This window comes from Pteronotus mesoamericanus, unplaced genomic scaffold, assembly GCF_021234165.1.
Source record: "Pteronotus mesoamericanus isolate MK-2021 breed Mesoamerican mustached bat unplaced genomic scaffold, CSHL_Meso_final contig_94, whole genome shotgun sequence".
NCBI classification, from domain to species: Eukaryota; Metazoa; Chordata; class Mammalia; order Chiroptera; family Mormoopidae; genus Pteronotus; species Pteronotus mesoamericanus.
Window position 1 is genome coordinate 47,912,372 of NW_026555285.1, and position 17,461 is coordinate 47,929,832.

Sequence of the window (17,461 nt, forward strand, 5' to 3'; positions counted from 1 at the left end):
GCTCTTTGGAAGGAAGAATTATCAAAAATGGTCAGTAGTTTCTTAGTTGCATTTAAGCAAATGTAAGTAAGAATTTTGAACATGAAAAATGGATCATTGCATAGTTCATATGGAAAATAAAAGGATAAAAAGGGCCTCTCTCTATATTTTTTCTATTCAGCAGCATCAATCTAACTTGATGGGTGGTGGGTGATGTTTTGCTAAGTCACTGATTACTGTGAGTACGGTACTGTGTGGCATACAGCTTTTTGATACAGAAACAACAGCGCAAGGAACTTCCCTGTATCTTTTACCCAGAATCACCAGTCATTTACTTTTCCCCTTATTTGCTTTATCATCCTCTTTCCTTCTCTACACCGTGTGTGCGCGTGAAAATGTTTTTAGGATCATCTGAGCGTAAGTTGGAGACGTTGTTCTTCGTTATCCTGAACTGCTTTTGGTGTCTAAAAACACTCCTTCGTTTATAAAAACCGGGAAATTTAACATTGGTGAAATACTAGTATCCGACCCACAAATGGGGACGGGCGCCCAGCAGTGCCCTTTGTACCCCGCCGCCCCTCCTCCGCCTGGCCCAGCGTCACCCGGGGAAGTGGGTTATCTTTTCTCTCTGACCTCAGAGCCTGGCTTTTGCTTTGCTTCTTGACCTGGACACACACAGCACACATGTTTGTTTCTGGTGGGGGGGTCATGTGTTTTGAACGTCCTTCGGTTTGGGTTTCTCTGTCGCATGTTCCTTCACAGTGTTTTCTCCTTCATAGTGCATTGTATTTGGAGGCACGTTATGCTGGTTTGTTCCAGTATTGATCATGTTAACTTGGTCCATTTGATTTAGGTAGTGCCCATCGGATTTCTTGATTATAAAATCCCTATTTTTTCATTTGTAATTACTAGGAAATTTGTGGGGAGTGTTTGGAGACTCTCTTCCTGATCACACGTTCGCTCATTAGTTCCGGCATCTGCTGGCGACTTCCTGGCCCGCCAGCCCTCTGTGTTGGCCAGCTGGCACTGCACTGGGGCGGGGGGCTCCCCTCTTCCCCTTCTGCTTGCTCATTCGTTCGTTTGGGTTGGAATGGGCTTGAGGGTCTTTATCTTATTTAATGAGTACAATCCAAGTTTTATCATTTGTTGTTGCTCAGATCATCCCCGGTTTGGCTAGTAGAGGCACTTGCCAACTGGCTCCTGTGACCCCTTGTTCTTTCTTAACTGTTTTTAAGAAAGAGTTTATTTATTTATTTTGAGAGAGAGGGGGAGGGAGGGAGAGAGAGAGGGAGAGAAATGCCAGTGTGAGAGAGAAACATTGATCGGTTGCCTCACACGCGCCCCAGCCAGGGACCTGGCCCGCAGCGCAGCCTGTGCCCTGACCGGGGAGCAGATGGGCAGCCTGTCGCTTGGGGGAGGGCGCCCAGCCCGCGGAGCCGCCCCAGCCAGGGCTCGCCTTCTTAACTTTGAGTTTTGAAATAAACACAGATTATGGAAAGTTGGAAAGGCGGTATGAAGAACCTCATTTTCCCTTCACCTACCATCATACAGCTGTGTACATCCAAGCAGTTACTTGATATGGGTCGGTTCCTGTTCCCTGGACTAAGAGCCTTATTTAGTTTTCACCATTTTATAAAAACCTGCGGTCATATGTGTGTCCATGTGTCTGCGTAGGTTTCTTTTACTTCAGGCCGCGTGTCGATTCGTGTCCCCACCACCCGAACCAAGATACGGCCTGTCCCTGTACACATGCCGTGTGCTCCTCCATCTACTTCCTTCGCACGGTTCGCCCCTGCCCTGCGTCTGTGCCCGTGAAACCCCTGGTCTGCTCTCCGTCATTCTGTCACTTTGAAAGTGTCGTATCGATGGATATAAGTTTGTAATATTTTGAGAACCAGGGAAAATACCTTTTTCCTGGACAGAACCCCTTCGCAGCCCCCCCGTGTTGCCGTGTGTACCTGCAGCTCATCCGTTTTCGTGCGGGGTTGCGCCCCCATGTTCGGATGTGCCAGAATGCATTCGGCCACTCGCCCTTTGAAGGGCTTTGGGTTGTTTCCAATATTTTGCCGTTACTAAAACAGCGGCAACAAACACTTATGTATCAGTTTTGCGTGACCATAAGTTTTCCCTTTGTCCTTTTGGTACGTTTCTTTCCGTATGTCACACAAGTGTTCCTTGAGCGCTGCTTTACTTTTTGTGCAGCAGGGTGTTCCAGGGTTATCTTCTGCTTTCTTAAATTCTGGAGTCAGCTTTGGCATGAAGGGAACGGTCTTGAATTCATTGTGAACATAAATCAAAGTACTTTCAATAAAGTAACAGAATGTGTTTTTCCCTTAAAAGGAAAATGTTTGGCTATTGGGTCGTTTATTGTAATTAACTACCTTGAAATTAAGATCATGTTCTTCTTTTTTCTTCTTCTTCGAAGTGCTGTGTATGGATGCGAAGATCAATTTTGATTCTAATTCAGCCTATCGCCAGAAGAAGATCTTTGACCTCCAGGACTGGACCCAGGAAGATGAAAGGGACAGAGACGCGGCGAAGGCGGACATCAACTACATCGGCCTGGATGGGAACATAGGCTGTCTCGGTACCCGTTCTCGCGTTAGAGCCGGACCGGCGCTGCGTGCCGCGGTCTGTCTGCTGTGTGCGTGTCGCTTACGCAAACCGTTTTCCCTTCTCGCTAGTGAACGGTGCTGGTCTGGCCATGGCCACAATGGACATCATAAAACTTCACGGGGGGACGCCGGCCAACTTCCTGGACGTCGGGGGCGGTGCCACAGTCCACCAAGTGACGGAAGCCTTCAAGCTCATCACTTCCGATAAAAAGGTGAGGACGGGGCTTGTGTTTCAGGGCATGAACGGTGAGGGGAAGCCTGGCTTCTCAGCGGATGCGATTGTTAACGCTGGGTGAAAGTTATCATTTAAACCTCCACCATTATTTGAAAACATTTGCTGGAGCCAGTGCAGTGGAAGTTAACCACAGGAAAGGGAGGGTCCCCCTGAGGTGTAGAAAGCAAGGAGAAGGGCTGGGCTGTGCTAGACGATACTAAAGGTGGGGGTGATTGGGCAGGGGAGTGTGTGCCTACGAAAAGCCTATGAAGCTAAAAACAAGAAGATAAAAATCCTCTTTGATTTTATCCAGAGATAACTTGGGCTACTATTGATTTGATCTGTTTTCTTCAAGACTTGTTAATATTGGTGTGTTTCACATGCACATGCATTCACACATACTGCATATATCTTTCTAGAAATAGCTTTATTAAGGTGTAAGTTACATGCCATATAGTTCACCCATTCTTACATGTACCTTTTAATGCACATATTTTGGGTCTTTTTTTTTTTTGCAAACAGATTGAGTACTTTCTGCATTTTCTAAGGTATTCTTCTAAAACGCCCACTTTAACGTTCTCATAGACTGTCATGTGTAGCTATGCCATAGTGTACGGTTAGGAATTTATAAGTCATAATCAAAGTACAAGCTATGTGAAGCGTCATCATCCAAAACGCATGCATATTGCTCATCTCCAGACACTGTTTGAGGGGTGGTCTGAGAGTGGCTCCGTGGGACTGATTTTTATTGTGAGGTACAAACACTGGGATTTTCTTGGGAAGGCAGGACGCATCCTCACGTCTCTAAAATTTTAATCTGCCCAAACCGTTTCGCTCACAGGTACTGGCTATCCTGGTCAACATTTTTGGAGGGATCATGCGGTGCGACGTCATTGCACAGGGCATCGTCATGGCGGTGAAGGACCTGGAGATTAAGATACCCATTGTGGTGCGGCTCCAAGGTGAGGGCGTGGCTCGTGGCCGCCCGTGGCTCATGGCCGCCCGTGGCCCTAACGCTCGGGTTCCGAGCAGTTCAGTCCTTGTGACATACAGCTGCATCTTTCAGATGCAAGTATATGTAACAGGACATTTAAAAAGCATGGCGTTAAAATTTTTCCAACAGTGGAACAAAATCGTAGTTTTGCTTGGTGTGATCCAAGACATGGTTTACTTGCTGTGCTTTGCCTTGATTTCCGACTCCCCGCTCACCATTGATACGAAACGGCACGGCCCGGCACGGGTACCTCTGAGCGCCCGCAGCACTGTCTGTGGTTTACAGCACGTGTGATAGTGCGTGGTGAACGTGCTCTTCTGTAAACTCATACCGTGTGTGGTGACGGCCATCTCCAGTGATTTTGTGTAGATGTTTAAAACGTCTCTCTCTCTGCACAACGCCCTTCAGGTACACGAGTGGATGACGCTAAGGCGCTGATAGCGGACAGTGGACTGAAAATTCTCGCTTGCGATGACTTGGACGAAGCTGCTAAAATGGTAACCGGGCCGCGCTGGTGCAAAGTGCATGAAGGGGTCACAAACGTGTAGAATCTCAAACAAACCGGCTACGAGTTCTAACACTTAGTGTCTCAGCTAAAGACCAGTCGTCACTTACTGACAGAGAGTGCATTACTGTCTCTTGGACCAGCTGTCCCCAGCCTTTTTGGCACCAGAGACTGGTTTCATGAAAGACAGTTTCCCACAGACTGGGGTGAGGGGAGGGGGTGTTTTCAGAGGACCGGTGCCAGTCCGCAGACCCGAGGTTGGGGACCCCTGTCTTAGGCCCAACCTCCTATCTCAGTATTGTAAGTTATGATTGTATGTTTTTTAAAGAAAACCTACTTAGGTGCGGTTTCACTGTGATACACCTGCCACCCCCTCAAACTGTTCCAGTCCCTGCCCACCCCCGGCCTCTCTGCCCTCAGCTGCTTCCTCCCTTGCCCGTGATTGTTCTGAAGCCCAGATAGCACATCGTTTTATACATGTCGTCATGTACCTATAAAGGGTAAAGGTGTTGACGATACGAAGGGATTGTTATTTGTTTCAGATGGAATTGTGGTATTATGTTAATGCTGTATTTTTGAAAATGTAGTCAGTGTTCCAATTTTCGTGATTCTCTCAAATACTTTGTCTAGGTTCTTCCCTAGAATTAGGATCAAAATGAGTCTGTGTGCATTGCAGCCAGTTAATGTGGTACTAAGCTTGCTAATCTATAAGCGCTCCTTTTTTGTTTTCGTTTGCTTTGTTTTTCTGGAGTTTGCTGAGGAAGCCGGGTTGGCATCTCGTAGTGTTCCCCGCAGTGGGGCGTGACTGGCCATCGCCCTGGGCGCCGCCCCCCGCTCCCACCCCCCGTGTTCCCTCTGCACTGGCGGTTTGGTCTGCAGGGCTGATGGCGTGTTGGATTTGGGGAGCAGGTGCGGGAGCGCTTTGTGCCCGGAGCTGTGCGACTCCGTCAGCAGCATGGGTGGCTGTCAGGTTCGTCCTCCAGGCCTGGCAGTGTCCGTGCATGCGACATGGCGCTGGCCTCCTTCTGTCATTCCTTGTTTAGCGTGTGGGATACTCAGAAAAAGTGACACCCCCCCCCACCCCCAGGCATCTGCTGCTGTTGGCTGTCACGAAGTAAGCCGCATAGGAAAAGCAGGCAGTTCCTCGATTGTTTGCTCTATTGATGAGTTTTCAGGGTAACGAGTGTGTTCCCGTACATCCTACAGAAGCGACCCAGGCTTTTTCTCGCTTTGTGTTTGGGTGTGGGTGTTGTGTGCGTCCATGCACGTGCTGTTTGGACCTCAGTGGATCTAGGCCTGTCTGCTGGGCTTTAACCCGTCTCAGCAGTTTTTATGGAGGCTCCGGTGACCCGTCGCTGGGCAGCGGGCGCCCCCGGCCCACCTTCGCCTTTGTTGCTGCAGACGAATGAGCCGGATGGTGTGTAGCGATCATGATTTGCGCTCTAAGGGTCCTGGCTACTGGGTGGTTCGTTGTTTCTGGACTTTTCAAATATAAATCTAGGAGAAGATGTTGAAGAGAGAAATACGTGAGAAGTCAGCAGTACCGGCCTTTTCCTATCTGCTCTCCCCGCCGGGGCCTGTTGGCACCCACAGAACACCCATGCCCAGGGTCCCTCCGGGCGGGCGTGCGGAGAGCGCGCCAATGCTGTGGCTGCGGGAAGCCGCGCGAGGCTGCTGTGTGCGCTTCCTCCCGTCCTTCGGGGGGGTCTCATGACTCAGTGGGTTTGGAGACTCACGTGGAATGGCTCTGTGGGCTCCATCCCAGCGCGCTGTGCAGTGAGTGTCATTTAATTTCCTCTTTGAGGAGTTGCTTTTTAAAGAAAATTTTATATATTTACTTGGTTCCAAAGTGTCGTAACTATAAAACAAACTATATTCAGAGAACCTGACTTTTATACCTATTTGTTTCTTCCTTCCCCATAGGTAATCAGCTTTAAAAAAAACAAAAAGTTTTGGTTCATTCTTGAAGCAGTGTGTGTTGTGTGTGTGTGTACACTTAATGTGTCCACTTTCCCTCACAGTGTAATTATTACATATATTCGACCTCGTTTGGTTTACTTAGCATTGCATCTTAGAGCACACGCCACAGCAGATACAGAGATGTTCCCAAATGAGAACCTGGGACGCTGCCCGCTGTGTTTATAGACATTCCAAGGCACACTCTGTGGGGCTGTGGGGCTTAATCAGGAGCGGGCCTTTGAGGTTTGCTGAGTTAATGTAGATCATTTCGTAGGAATAGTAAGGGCCTTATGTTTGTCTTTGGGACACCCCTGGGAAGGTGCCTGTTAGTAAATAAAATTCAGCTGCAGTTCAGAGACAGAGGATCTTGCACTCGACCCGGAGCTTAAGTGAAGGCTTTGTTGCCGGGAGGCGGCAGGGAGAGGGTTCAGGGAGCCCACCATGACCCTGAGGGGCGAGGGCCCGGCTGGGGCAGTAACGGGAAGCGCGGTGAGCGGAGGCTGCGGGCGGAGAGCTGTGGCTGTTTCTGAAAACGAGCCGGCGCGCCACGAGGGCCCGCCCCAGGGGAGGCTGTGTGGGCGTGCGCAGACCGGGGCCGCGTCGTGGGGCCCTGGGCGGGAGCAGGGACGTGAACGGCAGCCCCGAGGCCTGACCGCCGTGTCCCTGCCGACGAGGAGGTCGTGGAAGTCACAACCGGGTTAACAGCGTGATTGGCAGCTGCTGCTGTTTATCAGGTGTGTGTGACGCTTGTGATGCTAAGCGTTCTTCAATATTATCGTACTCAATGTGGGTTTGGTGATATAGTCCCATCTTTATGGATGAGGAAACAGGCTTAGGTGAACTGAATTCTTCAGGAGGACATGTCATCAACATTTGAGTGGGGATTTGAAACCAAGGTGTGTAACTAAACCTTCTTTTAACTACTCGATGAGGAAGGAGAGAAGCTGAATTTGTTGTTTGGTTTAAGACATTGATTTGTGTGATATTTTGTATGGTAACAACGAGATATTCTCAGATTATAGCAAGAACATTGGAATTCAAATTGATATAACTTATTGGTAGGAAGTAAAATACTAACTCTAGACCCAAAGTCCTATCCTAGTATTGTTAGTTAAGAGTGCATACATTTTTTTTAAAGTAAACTTATTTAGATGTAGTTTGCATTGTATGGTATCCAACTAAGATACCCACTGTTTGTCTTTAAGAAAGATACAACTTAGGCACTAAGAAGGTGTACACATACGTTGGCTACTCAGTACCTTCCAACGCTGCAGCTGTCGCCGAGGGTTCTGAGGTGGGGTTCCCAACAGTGTAAGATTTGAACGGCAGGTGTTCCTCAGAGTGTGAGGTGATCGATGTCAGAACAGCCCACCTTTCAAATGGAAATGATTGAAGGTGCATTAGTTTCACACTGACCAATAGTTCTGATGTTACGTTTTTGTGAAAATAGACAAAAATGGTTTGTTGTTTTTCTTCCAGGTTGTAAAGCTCTCTGAAATAGTGACCTTAGCCAAACAAGCCCAGGTGGACGTGAAATTTCAGTTGCCAATCTGATCTGAGACTACAGTGGACGGCCGGAGGTTTCAAACGTGCTCTAATCATTAAAAATACTGTGTCCTGTCATTGTTTCTTTTCTCTTCAGTGTGTGAAAATTATATTGCCGTCTAGGCATAAAAACTTGTAAAAGCGCCTGGCCTGCATTTAACCCCCTGTTGGGAGTGGGCTGTGTGTGTAAAGAGTGTGCGCTGTGCTCACCCAGCTCCCTGTGCGCAGCCTCCCGCTCCGCCTCCCTGGATGCGACTTGCAGTAGCCGCTGGCCGCTGTTGGATACGGCATCCTTCGTTAATGAGTCCTACGAATAAAATAAATACGAATAAAGCTTTATTCTTTAGTGTTAGAACTATTGTATCTAATAACTAGCCACATTAGTAGAGAATGTAATAAAATGATGTTTTATATAAGTGTTTATCTTGAACACCAAATACTGAACTAAGCACATCAATCACTATTTATAGACGCAGCTTTCAAACACTCCTCAGAATATTCTTTTAAATAAATATTTCAGTAAAGTAACTTAATTATCTGAACATTGTTTTAATCATTACAAAGCACCAACAACAGCAGGTCCTCTCGATCCTGTGGTACTGGGAGGAACGTGTAGGTTTGTATCAAATAAAGGCATGTTTACCAAGGACTTGGTGTACAAATAATGGCAATTTAAGTTAATAAAAATCTCCCAATGTGAAGTGGAGTAATGTTTTTTCCTTCTTTTTTAAGCAAGCACAGTGGAAGGTGACGTGTTTATTGCGGCGCTGAGCACCCTGGGAACTGACTGCGCGCACGCAGAGGCCGGCGTCCGCTGGCTCACACTGCACCGCCCGCGGCCGTTCCCCTCGAATTCTGCCGTTTCTGTGGGCCATCGTGCACCTCCTCCAAAGACAGCATGGCGTCCTTTGTGTCCCTGTGTGATCTCTTGTTCACTGCACAGAGCAGTGATATTCAACTGTTAACAGTGTTAGTTAATACCGTGGAAGGAAGTATCAGCCATGCAGTAGACTGTAACCACCGTGAGGAATTTGAGAACTTCTGCTTGTTCTGCTGTTTGTAAAGTGATTAGATAAGACAGGCTTGAGAAGCATCAGAGCATCGTGACTATGAGTTTGAGCAAGTTTCTAAATTTCAGCATACCTCAGTTTCCTTAGCGCCTTTCTCACCCTCATCCGAATTTAGTGGGGAGAGGGAGAGAAATTACTAGAGAGAACATATAAAATACACACTCAAACCACCTATGCATATGTCACGCGCTAAGCTGATCATCGGCCTCCCCACCTGCCTGTCTGCCCTGCCCCAGGGAAGACATTAAAGACTAAGAGCTGCCAAACCATCTGAAATTGTGAGAAAGCTATACTTCGAAGTCCAAGCCTTTAAAAGAAAATCTAACAGTTCATTCCATGGAGTGCCAGTGAATGACTGATTGGCTCGGAAAAAAGTGGCATTTGTGTCCCTCAGGATCCGGTCAGGCGTCAGAAACAGCTCATGCTCTACCAGCACCCAAACACCATCACAATGGGTGTTAGGGTCGAAGTAAGGATTTGGGGGTGGGGGAGGCAAGCGGCCCCCAGCGAGGCCCACCTGGATGCCCTTTAACGGCCCTTTTATAAGTGAAGGGCCATCTCCTTCCTCCACCTGCGGGTTGTAAGCTAGAGGTCAGCGCACCACCTCCCTCCTCACCGAGTGGGGCCCCTGCGCGGGCCCCTGGGTGGGGCGAGGGTGTCGCCCTCGCATCCCTTGCACGCCCCCCCTCCCAGGGAGCCGGCACAGTTCAGCTACACAGTCGTTACAGAACACGGACGTCCTCGTTTTTCTGATACTAAACTGGAGAATCTTTTCTGCGGGCTATTCCAAGTCCCAGTCACTTGACTATTTCTATCTATTCGTTCCTGCCAGTAAACGCAGATCGAGAGCAAAACTTTTTTTTTCTCTTTTTTTTTTTCCCAAGTAGGCCTCCTACAGCCCTACCTCTGCCATGGAGTAATTAGGAGAATTAAATCCAACTGAACTACCCCAAGCTCCTGGTCAGAACACCCCCTGGGGAAAAGCATCATGGGACCCAGTCAAGACAACGCGGGCTCCTAAAGGGACACATTCGGGTGCTTTAGCCCCTTCATGGGCAAACAGCAGAATCTGCCCCAAACCACAGCCAGCCCGCCCCCTCTCGGCCCCCCTGAGGGGTCTGGGTCCATGGCCGGGGGCGGGGGGGGGGCACAGCACTCACCACGCTGGGCTCTCGCTCACCCAGCGCCTCTGCTCTGCTGTCGGGGACCTGGTGGACGTCACAGTAAATGCGCCGGCCCCTTCCGTCCTCTCTGGTTCACCTCCTGCCCCACCAAGGTCACCACACCACGGCCTGGGTGACGTGACTGGCTCCTGTAACGGAACAGAAGAGCAACAAGCCTGTAGAAAAATGGGCAAAGGAAAGAAACAGTTGAAGGTAAAACACATGGAAATGGCTCAGCCACGTCAATCAACACCCTCCCTCCCTCCTAATAAGAGGAGACAAGTCCAAACAGCAGCAGGACGTCATTTGCCATAAATTGGGAAACATAAAGCTGGCAACGCTGGAGGGGTGGGTGGGACGCAGGGAGTCACCGACCCCTCGGGGGGCAGGGCGCTCCCTGGAGACCATGCGCTCACACGGGGGTACGTGTTACCGTCCGCAAAAGAAATCCCAACCTAATGGTTCGAAGCGCTGGAGCCAAGGGTTGAGAGCCAGTCTCAGAAGCAGCATCGCAAAGGGCTGGAGCAAAGGGAATACGCTCCAGGGACCAGCAGTTCTGCAATTTTATACACTGGGACCAAAGGAGACGGTGTAAAGAGCGCTCGGTGCGGTCCACTGGTGACAGACGAAGGGGGCCGGAGAAAGCAAAGGGGGAGTCTCTCGCACTGGACAAGACATGGAATGGAGCCCTGGCTGGTGTGGCTCAGTGGACTGAACACCGGCCTGTGAACCAAAGGGTTGTTTGCCAGTTTGATTCCCAGTCAGGGCACCTGTCCGGGGTACAGGCCCGGTCCCCAGCGAGGGGCACGCGAGAGACAACCACACATTGATGTTTCCCTCTCTTCCTCCCTCCCTCCCTCCCTTCCCCCTCTCTAAAAATAAACTTTAAAAAAAAAAATGGAGAGACGAGGGTCTCATTTACATTCATGGGAGCAGGATAGTTAACATTTTACACATGCCGTTTACAGAGCGATGCAGATCAAACAACAAGGAGCAATGCTGGGCTCTCATCCCAGAACCGGGTGCTTATCTCTGAAGGTCTGGAAGCATCCGCCCTGACATTAGGCACGTTGTTCTAGATGCTCAAACACCACGGCCAGCGCTTGCTCGGGGGAAAGAGGAGCCTCTCCTACAGGCCTCGGATGCGGCTCCTGCTCAGCCAGCTCTACCCACACATGTGGACACCTGTGGCAGCCACCTGCAGTTGCTGAGCTTGCCAGGCACACCAGGTGGCAGGCCCGTTTTCATTTCTATTACCCACGTAGGTGCCTTCTGGCCTGCACATAGCACTTCTAGAACCTTACCTTACAGCTGCACATATAAATCAGGCTACATGGGATCCTTCACTGCAGCATGGTACAGGACACAAACTAAACGTCTACTAGGAGAAGGCAGGTTAAATATCACAGACACATGCAATGGAACCTTATACAGCCATTAAAAATGCAGTAGATCTGCCCTGGCCAGATGGCTCAGTTGGTTCTGTGCACCAAAGGTCGCCAGTTCAATTACTGGTCAAGGCACATACCTGGGTTGCTGGTTTGATCCCTAGTCAGGTCACGTGCAGAAGGCAACCAATCAATCACATCGACGTTACTTTCTGCTTTCTTCCTCTAAAGCCAATGGAAACGTTGTCGAGGATTTAAAGAAAAATTTAATCTCGCTTGTTAAAAAAAAATGGATACTCCGCATCACTAATCATGAGAGAAATGCAAAAACCACAATGAGACCACCTCATTTTTTTAATCCAGTGAGACACCTGTCAGAATGGCTGTCATCGATACGTCAACAAGCAAGTGCTGGTGAGGACGTGGAGACGGGGGACCCCCCGGCTCTGCTGCAGGGGGTGCAGGCTGGCGCGGCCACTGTGGGAAGCAGGGTGGCGTTTCCTCAAGACTAAAAACGGAGCTGCCTTATGACGCAGCAATTCCACTTCCGGGTTTCCAAAGAAATCCAAACAGTAATTCACAAAGGTAGATGCGCCCGTGTTTACCACACTATTTTCAATAGCCAAAATATGAAAGCAACGTAAGTGCCCATCAATCTATGCAATGGACTATCACTCATAGAGAAAAAAAAAAAAAGGAAATCTTAACCATTTGCAACATCGTGGAAGGACCTAGAGAGTATTATGCTAAGAGACTAAAAGACAAATATTGTAAGATTTCACTTACATGTGCCATCTAAAGAACAAAACAGAAATGGACTCATACAATCAAAGAACTGATGGCTGGCAGACTCGGTGGGGGGGGAGGGTGGCGTTGAAGGGGTAAAAACGGTGAAGGGCTTAGGAAGTACAACAGTTCAACAGTCCTGAGAGCCTTGGCCAGTGCGGCTCAGTTGCTTGGAGCATCACCCCGTAGACAGAAGGGTTCGGCCCCTGGTTGAGATGTGCACAGGAGGCAAGCAACTGATGTTCGTCCTCTCCTCCCCTCCCCCTCCGAAAATCAATACGCACGTCCTCGTTTGAGGATTAAAACAAAATTGCGAGATGTAACGTACATCATGGTAAATGGGGCTGTAACAATGCGCAGTACCAGCTGGGCGCCCGACTTATCATGGGGCCACTTCAGAGATTACGTCAATGTCTACCCGCTATGCCGTGCGCCTGGAACCAATATGCGGTAATATCAAACAGCAACTGTAATTGAAAAATGAAAAAAACAATTAAAAAGCAATACAGATACCATATACCTTAATATTTATCTGACTGGACAGCAAGCAACAACGTGGGTTACTTTGCCAATGCCCCAAACATTCAAGTTGATAAAAGATTGTCGTAAAATCCTCATGCAGCCGGGGGGCGGGACTGGGACGAGAACCGCAGTCACTGGTCAGAAGGGAGGAGTGACCATCCGGCTTGTCAGCGCGTCACCTCGCTCCTTACCTGCCCCGAGGCACGGCCACGGAGTGCGTCACCAGCTGTCCGGGAGGTGAGCTGCCCCTTTTCCTACAGGGCGCGGACAGCTGCCAGAGTGGGCCTGGCACCGGGGCGTCTGCGCCTGTGGGGATACCCACTGTCCCTCGGCCCGCGGACGCGCACTCCGGCCCCTTCTCCCCTCAGGCCCCGGCATGACCAGCAGCTGCGGGCCAGCTGTGCTTTACGGCAACTGGACAAACGTGGTGGACCACCTATGTTTACCTTTACCTCTACCGGCAAATAATTTATGAACTGGAGGATGTTTTCAGGAGTACTGATTTTAATCATGGGCCAAGTTCTATGAAAAAGTTAATGAAAAGATCTGCGTTAGAACTTTATGAATATCTAATACAGAGAATGTATGAATTTCTAAAAAAAAATTATGGGACTTAACAGAACATTCCTACTGGGAACGTAATGCTCCCCAAAATGGGAATCACTCTAGAATTTTCTTTCATGACATGACTGTCATGCTAAAAAGGCAACATTCAACGATTTGACAAATTTAACTATAGGTGCTTCTTACGATGGGGCTATGTCCTGATAAACGCATAGTAAGCTGAAAACATCCTAACTGGAAAATGCATTTAACCTATTTTTCACATCATCAGCTTTAACATCACAGTGTATCCTAGCCGATTTCTACTGAATCTGTATTGCTTTGGCACCATTGTAAAGTCAAAAAATTGCAAACTGAACCATTGTAAACCAGGGACCCCCTGTACGCAGTTTCCATTCTATACACACACAACTTGTGAAATATTCCTGAAGTCAGCGGACAAAACAGAAAAGTCATTTTTGTTATATTGCACAATTCTGGGAACTAGCATGAGACATTCCAAGACTTTAAATCTTTATGCTACAGCGAACAAGACTGTTCACTATGATCAGGAAGTAGTTTCTTAAAGAGTATACATCCTCCAGAGTCATTAAAATGTTTTACCTTTTTTTTTTCTTGACTCAAAACATTACTTAAATGGAAAAGGAAATGACAAAAAGAAAATCGATTCTTTTGTTGTTCACCATTTTCCTCACACATCCAGATTTCCATTCCCTTTGCTGGGTAAGTGTCTTGCACAGTCAAGTGCTCAACAACTGGTCCCTGAAGGGGGAAGAGACTCGGTCACCTTCAGCGACGACGCAGAACCGCCACGACGGGCTGTCACAGGCTCACGGGCAGACAGAAAACTGCGGGAGGCAATGACCAAACTGCAGTTTCGATTCCTTTATTATTTGTCTCCCCCCAAATTCTGAAGCTCCAAGTCGATTTCAAATACTTCTAAGAATCTACTCCGTGAGTTATTCAGATACAGCGTAAGACAGATACACTAATTTTTAAAAGGTCATTTTACACATTACAGGATGGAGGCCATTTAATGTAATCAAAGGTTATGGCCCTGAAAAATATGATGGTCGTATTTGAAAGCTCAGATTACACAGATCTGTTAACTCTTGGTTTGTTTCAATATTACTGAGCTATAACTGAAGTACATCTTCAACTGCACATTATTAACAGCTGTCCAATAAGGACTTAAGCAGTAAAACATTTGAGGTATGAAACATATAACGTTGATGGCAAATGTTTCAGAACACCAGGAACAAAGTTCCTGAAAAGCAAAGTAAATCTAGAACAAGAAAAGGGAAGAAGGTATATTTATTAAAAATAAAAATAGTAGACAGTCTCTGATAACAGACAAAACCATTTAGATTCCAAATACATTCAATATTCATTGTAACAATGCACATGTATTAAAAAACCACCACGGACCCATTAAGTAACTTTTTTAGAACTTTAGCAGGGAAAGCAGCACTCCGGCTCCCTCCTGCGAGCGCGCCAACCCCCCCGCCCGACCCGCCCCGAGCGCCGGCTGGGGCGGGGGGGTTCTGTGTGGTGTGGTCACACTACGTGCACGTGTGTCCTGTGGACGCGGTTCCTGAATCAAACCACAGCTTCTTCAGCGATGATCCAGACATGTCAGTGGCTCCTTTTCAGAAAAATCTGTGTCGGCTAGAGGGGTAGTGACAACCGTTTCCCCAAACTTCAGTTTTAACAAAATGTACAAAATAAACTACGAACTCTAGAAGCTTTCACATTATTTCTCACAAGTACTAAGTACTGGGCAAAACCTTCAGGTAGCCAAAACTGCCGTCTTTCAGCTTTGGAGCAAAGCTGTTCTCTCCTTCAGCGCGGCTGATGAGCGCTCTCTGCTGCCGCCCCAGGGAGGCTCCTGCAAACCAAGGGACTTTGAAGGAGAATGTGCGCCGCTGCAGACAGGACAGGACGTGTCCGGAACCTCGGCCTCAGGACACGCACAGCTCCTGCTCGCCGGGCTGTGAGAGCTTCTGATCCTCCGCCTTCTCGGGCGCTGGGGCGTGGCAGGCGCTCCCCCGCCGGAAGAGCCGCAGACTCAGCCGCAGCAGCTCGTTGTCCACCACCGGCGCGCTCGCGTAGGCCTGCTTCACCGTGCCCTGCGGGGGGGACACACAGACGTGAAAAGGGCGTTCGCTGCCGGCTGACAGCAGAAAGACAGGCCCTCTTCCAACAAAAATACACAAGTTACAAGAAAAATTACTTTGAGATGGATAGGAGCTATAGTGGATATTTAAAAGCAAAATCCGGAAACGTGTTCAGACCCAAAGAATCTTAAAAAAGAAAAAGCAATCTTGCTTAATGTGAGAATCTTCTCAATAATCCCTACAGGTAATCAGCTAGTTTTTACTTCATTTTTAATAGGAAAAAAACAAAACAAAACAAACCCCTGTACATTCGATGTTGAATGGTTCTACTTCTACCTGCTGAAGTACAATCTCTTTGATGGAGCTACATGCTGCTCCCGTTACTTTTACAGGACAACCTTCCGATTTTCTGAGGACGAGCACCGAACACCCCACTTTTCACTGGAATGTCGACGCTCCGCGAGACATGGGCTCTCGGGGAGAACACACACTCAGTGCACGGCACCGACCGGCACACCGAGGAGCCCCTGCCTCCCTCGTGTGACAGCGTGAGCTCTATTACTGTAACTTAACACTGCGTTAGCATTTTTGGAAGTTACTGTCGTGAAATGTTGTTGCGCGCTCTCCAAGCACGTGTGGAAAGCAGGAAGGTCAGGTCCGAGCATCTCCGGCACCCTGCCCTTTCTGTTCCTGCTGGGGTCCTTGAAGGCACAGGCTGGCTCCCCGGTCGCGTCTGCATTTAACTGACTTTTTATGTATACAGCGGTACCTCGGGACCTGGCATTAGTTCGTTCGGGAACTCGTGACACGCGCCAACAGCAACGAGCGCCAAGCAAGCGACGAGTGATGAAGCCTTTGCTCTTGCGTGTGGCACCCTGGCTCACACAAGTCCGAGCAGGCGCCAGGAGCACCGAGCAGGCGCCGAGGGTGGAGGCTTTTCCCTCCCATCGGCGCGCATCGAGTGCAGGGTGAGGAGTTCGGGCGCCGCCGGGCGCGGCTGCGGCTGCGGCTGCGAGGGTCTTCACTGGCGCTCAGGCTCGCGCGGCCCTGACCACAGGCGGCCAGAGCCGTTCGTCATGGAAAGACGCCCCCTCCGCCGCGTCTCTGCAGGCGCGCCCTGTTCATCTGCAGCCCTGGCGGCCGATGGGCAGCTGTTGTTACGCTTCTGCCTTTTCCAGAACAGGACATAAGTGGAATCATACAGCAAGTGCGACCTTCTGCGGCTGGTTTCCTTCACCGCATCACAATGTCTGAGTTTCTTCCATGCTGTTAATAGTGCTGAAAGCCTGGTTATTACCAATCAGGAACCCATGGTGTGGAGGTGCCAGTTTATCTGTCAGCCGGTGAAGCAGCCTGGGTCGCTCTCCAGTTTGGGAGACTGTAAACAGGGCTGCTCTGGGTTTTTCTGTGAACACAGGTTCCCACTTTCTAAGGTAATGCACGGCAATGAAATGCGGCTAAGCACACATCTCGCTGTGTAAGCAACCACCCAACTCTCTTGCAAAGCGGCCCCGCCATCCGCGTCCTCACCAGTGACGGCGGGAGCGCCCGCCACTCCGCACCCCCGCCAGCACCCCAACGGTCAGGGCTCCCGGCTGCTGTCGCCCCAGGTGTCTGCAAAGGCGATGGCGTCTCACGGGAGCTCTAACTGCCGACAGTGGTAAGCGTCTCTTCACGTGCGCCCTAGACACCCACACGTCCTCTTGGTGAAATGTCTGCTCAAGTCTCACTCGTTCAAAACAATCGGGGTGCTTGTCTCTCACTGTTAAGTTTTGAGTTCTTTATAGAGCCTGGATACAAGCTCTTTTAGAAAGAGTGATTTGCAAATATTTTCTCCCAGTATACTTGACTGTGCATTCGGTTTCTGTCACAGAATAAAATTTTTAAATTTTAATGTCGATCATCTCAAAATAAAAAGCTTAAAAAAAAACCCTGCTTCTCAAACTCTCCCCACAACCGGCTGGTCCTGTCTGCGAGGGTCCGCTTCTGGTCCCCCTTGGCTCCCCCGCTCCCGGCGTGCCCGCCTCCTCTCTCACCGCC

The 17,461-nt window shown here is 49.1% G+C and overlaps 2 protein-coding genes across 7 annotated transcripts in view; one reads left to right on the plus strand and one right to left on the minus strand.

Moving 5' to 3' along the window:
- The window catches only part of SUCLA2 (succinate-CoA ligase ADP-forming subunit beta), a 32,447-nt gene extending 23,935 nt beyond the window's left edge, over positions 1-8,512 (plus strand). The window contains exons 7-11 of the mRNA XM_054586516.1: positions 2,405-2,566; positions 2,664-2,806; positions 3,650-3,770; positions 4,211-4,299; positions 7,746-8,512. Coding sequence (XP_054442491.1) covers positions 2,405-2,566; positions 2,664-2,806; positions 3,650-3,770; positions 4,211-4,299; positions 7,746-7,820 — 590 coding nt within the window. The 3' untranslated portion in view covers positions 7,821-8,512. The remainder of the gene's footprint in view (positions 1-2,404; positions 2,567-2,663; positions 2,807-3,649; positions 3,771-4,210; positions 4,300-7,745) is intronic.
- A 5,682-nt stretch (positions 8,513-14,194) lies between these two features.
- Positions 14,195-17,461, minus strand: part of ZC3H13 (zinc finger CCCH-type containing 13) — a 47,779-nt gene continuing 44,512 nt past the window's right edge. For all 6 annotated transcript variants that reach the window (XM_054586518.1, XM_054586523.1, XM_054586522.1 and 3 more), the window contains one exon: positions 14,195-15,433. In XM_054586518.1, the coding sequence (XP_054442493.1) occupies positions 15,266-15,433 (168 nt within the window). In that variant the 3' untranslated portion in view covers positions 14,195-15,265. The remainder of the gene's footprint in view (positions 15,434-17,461) is intronic.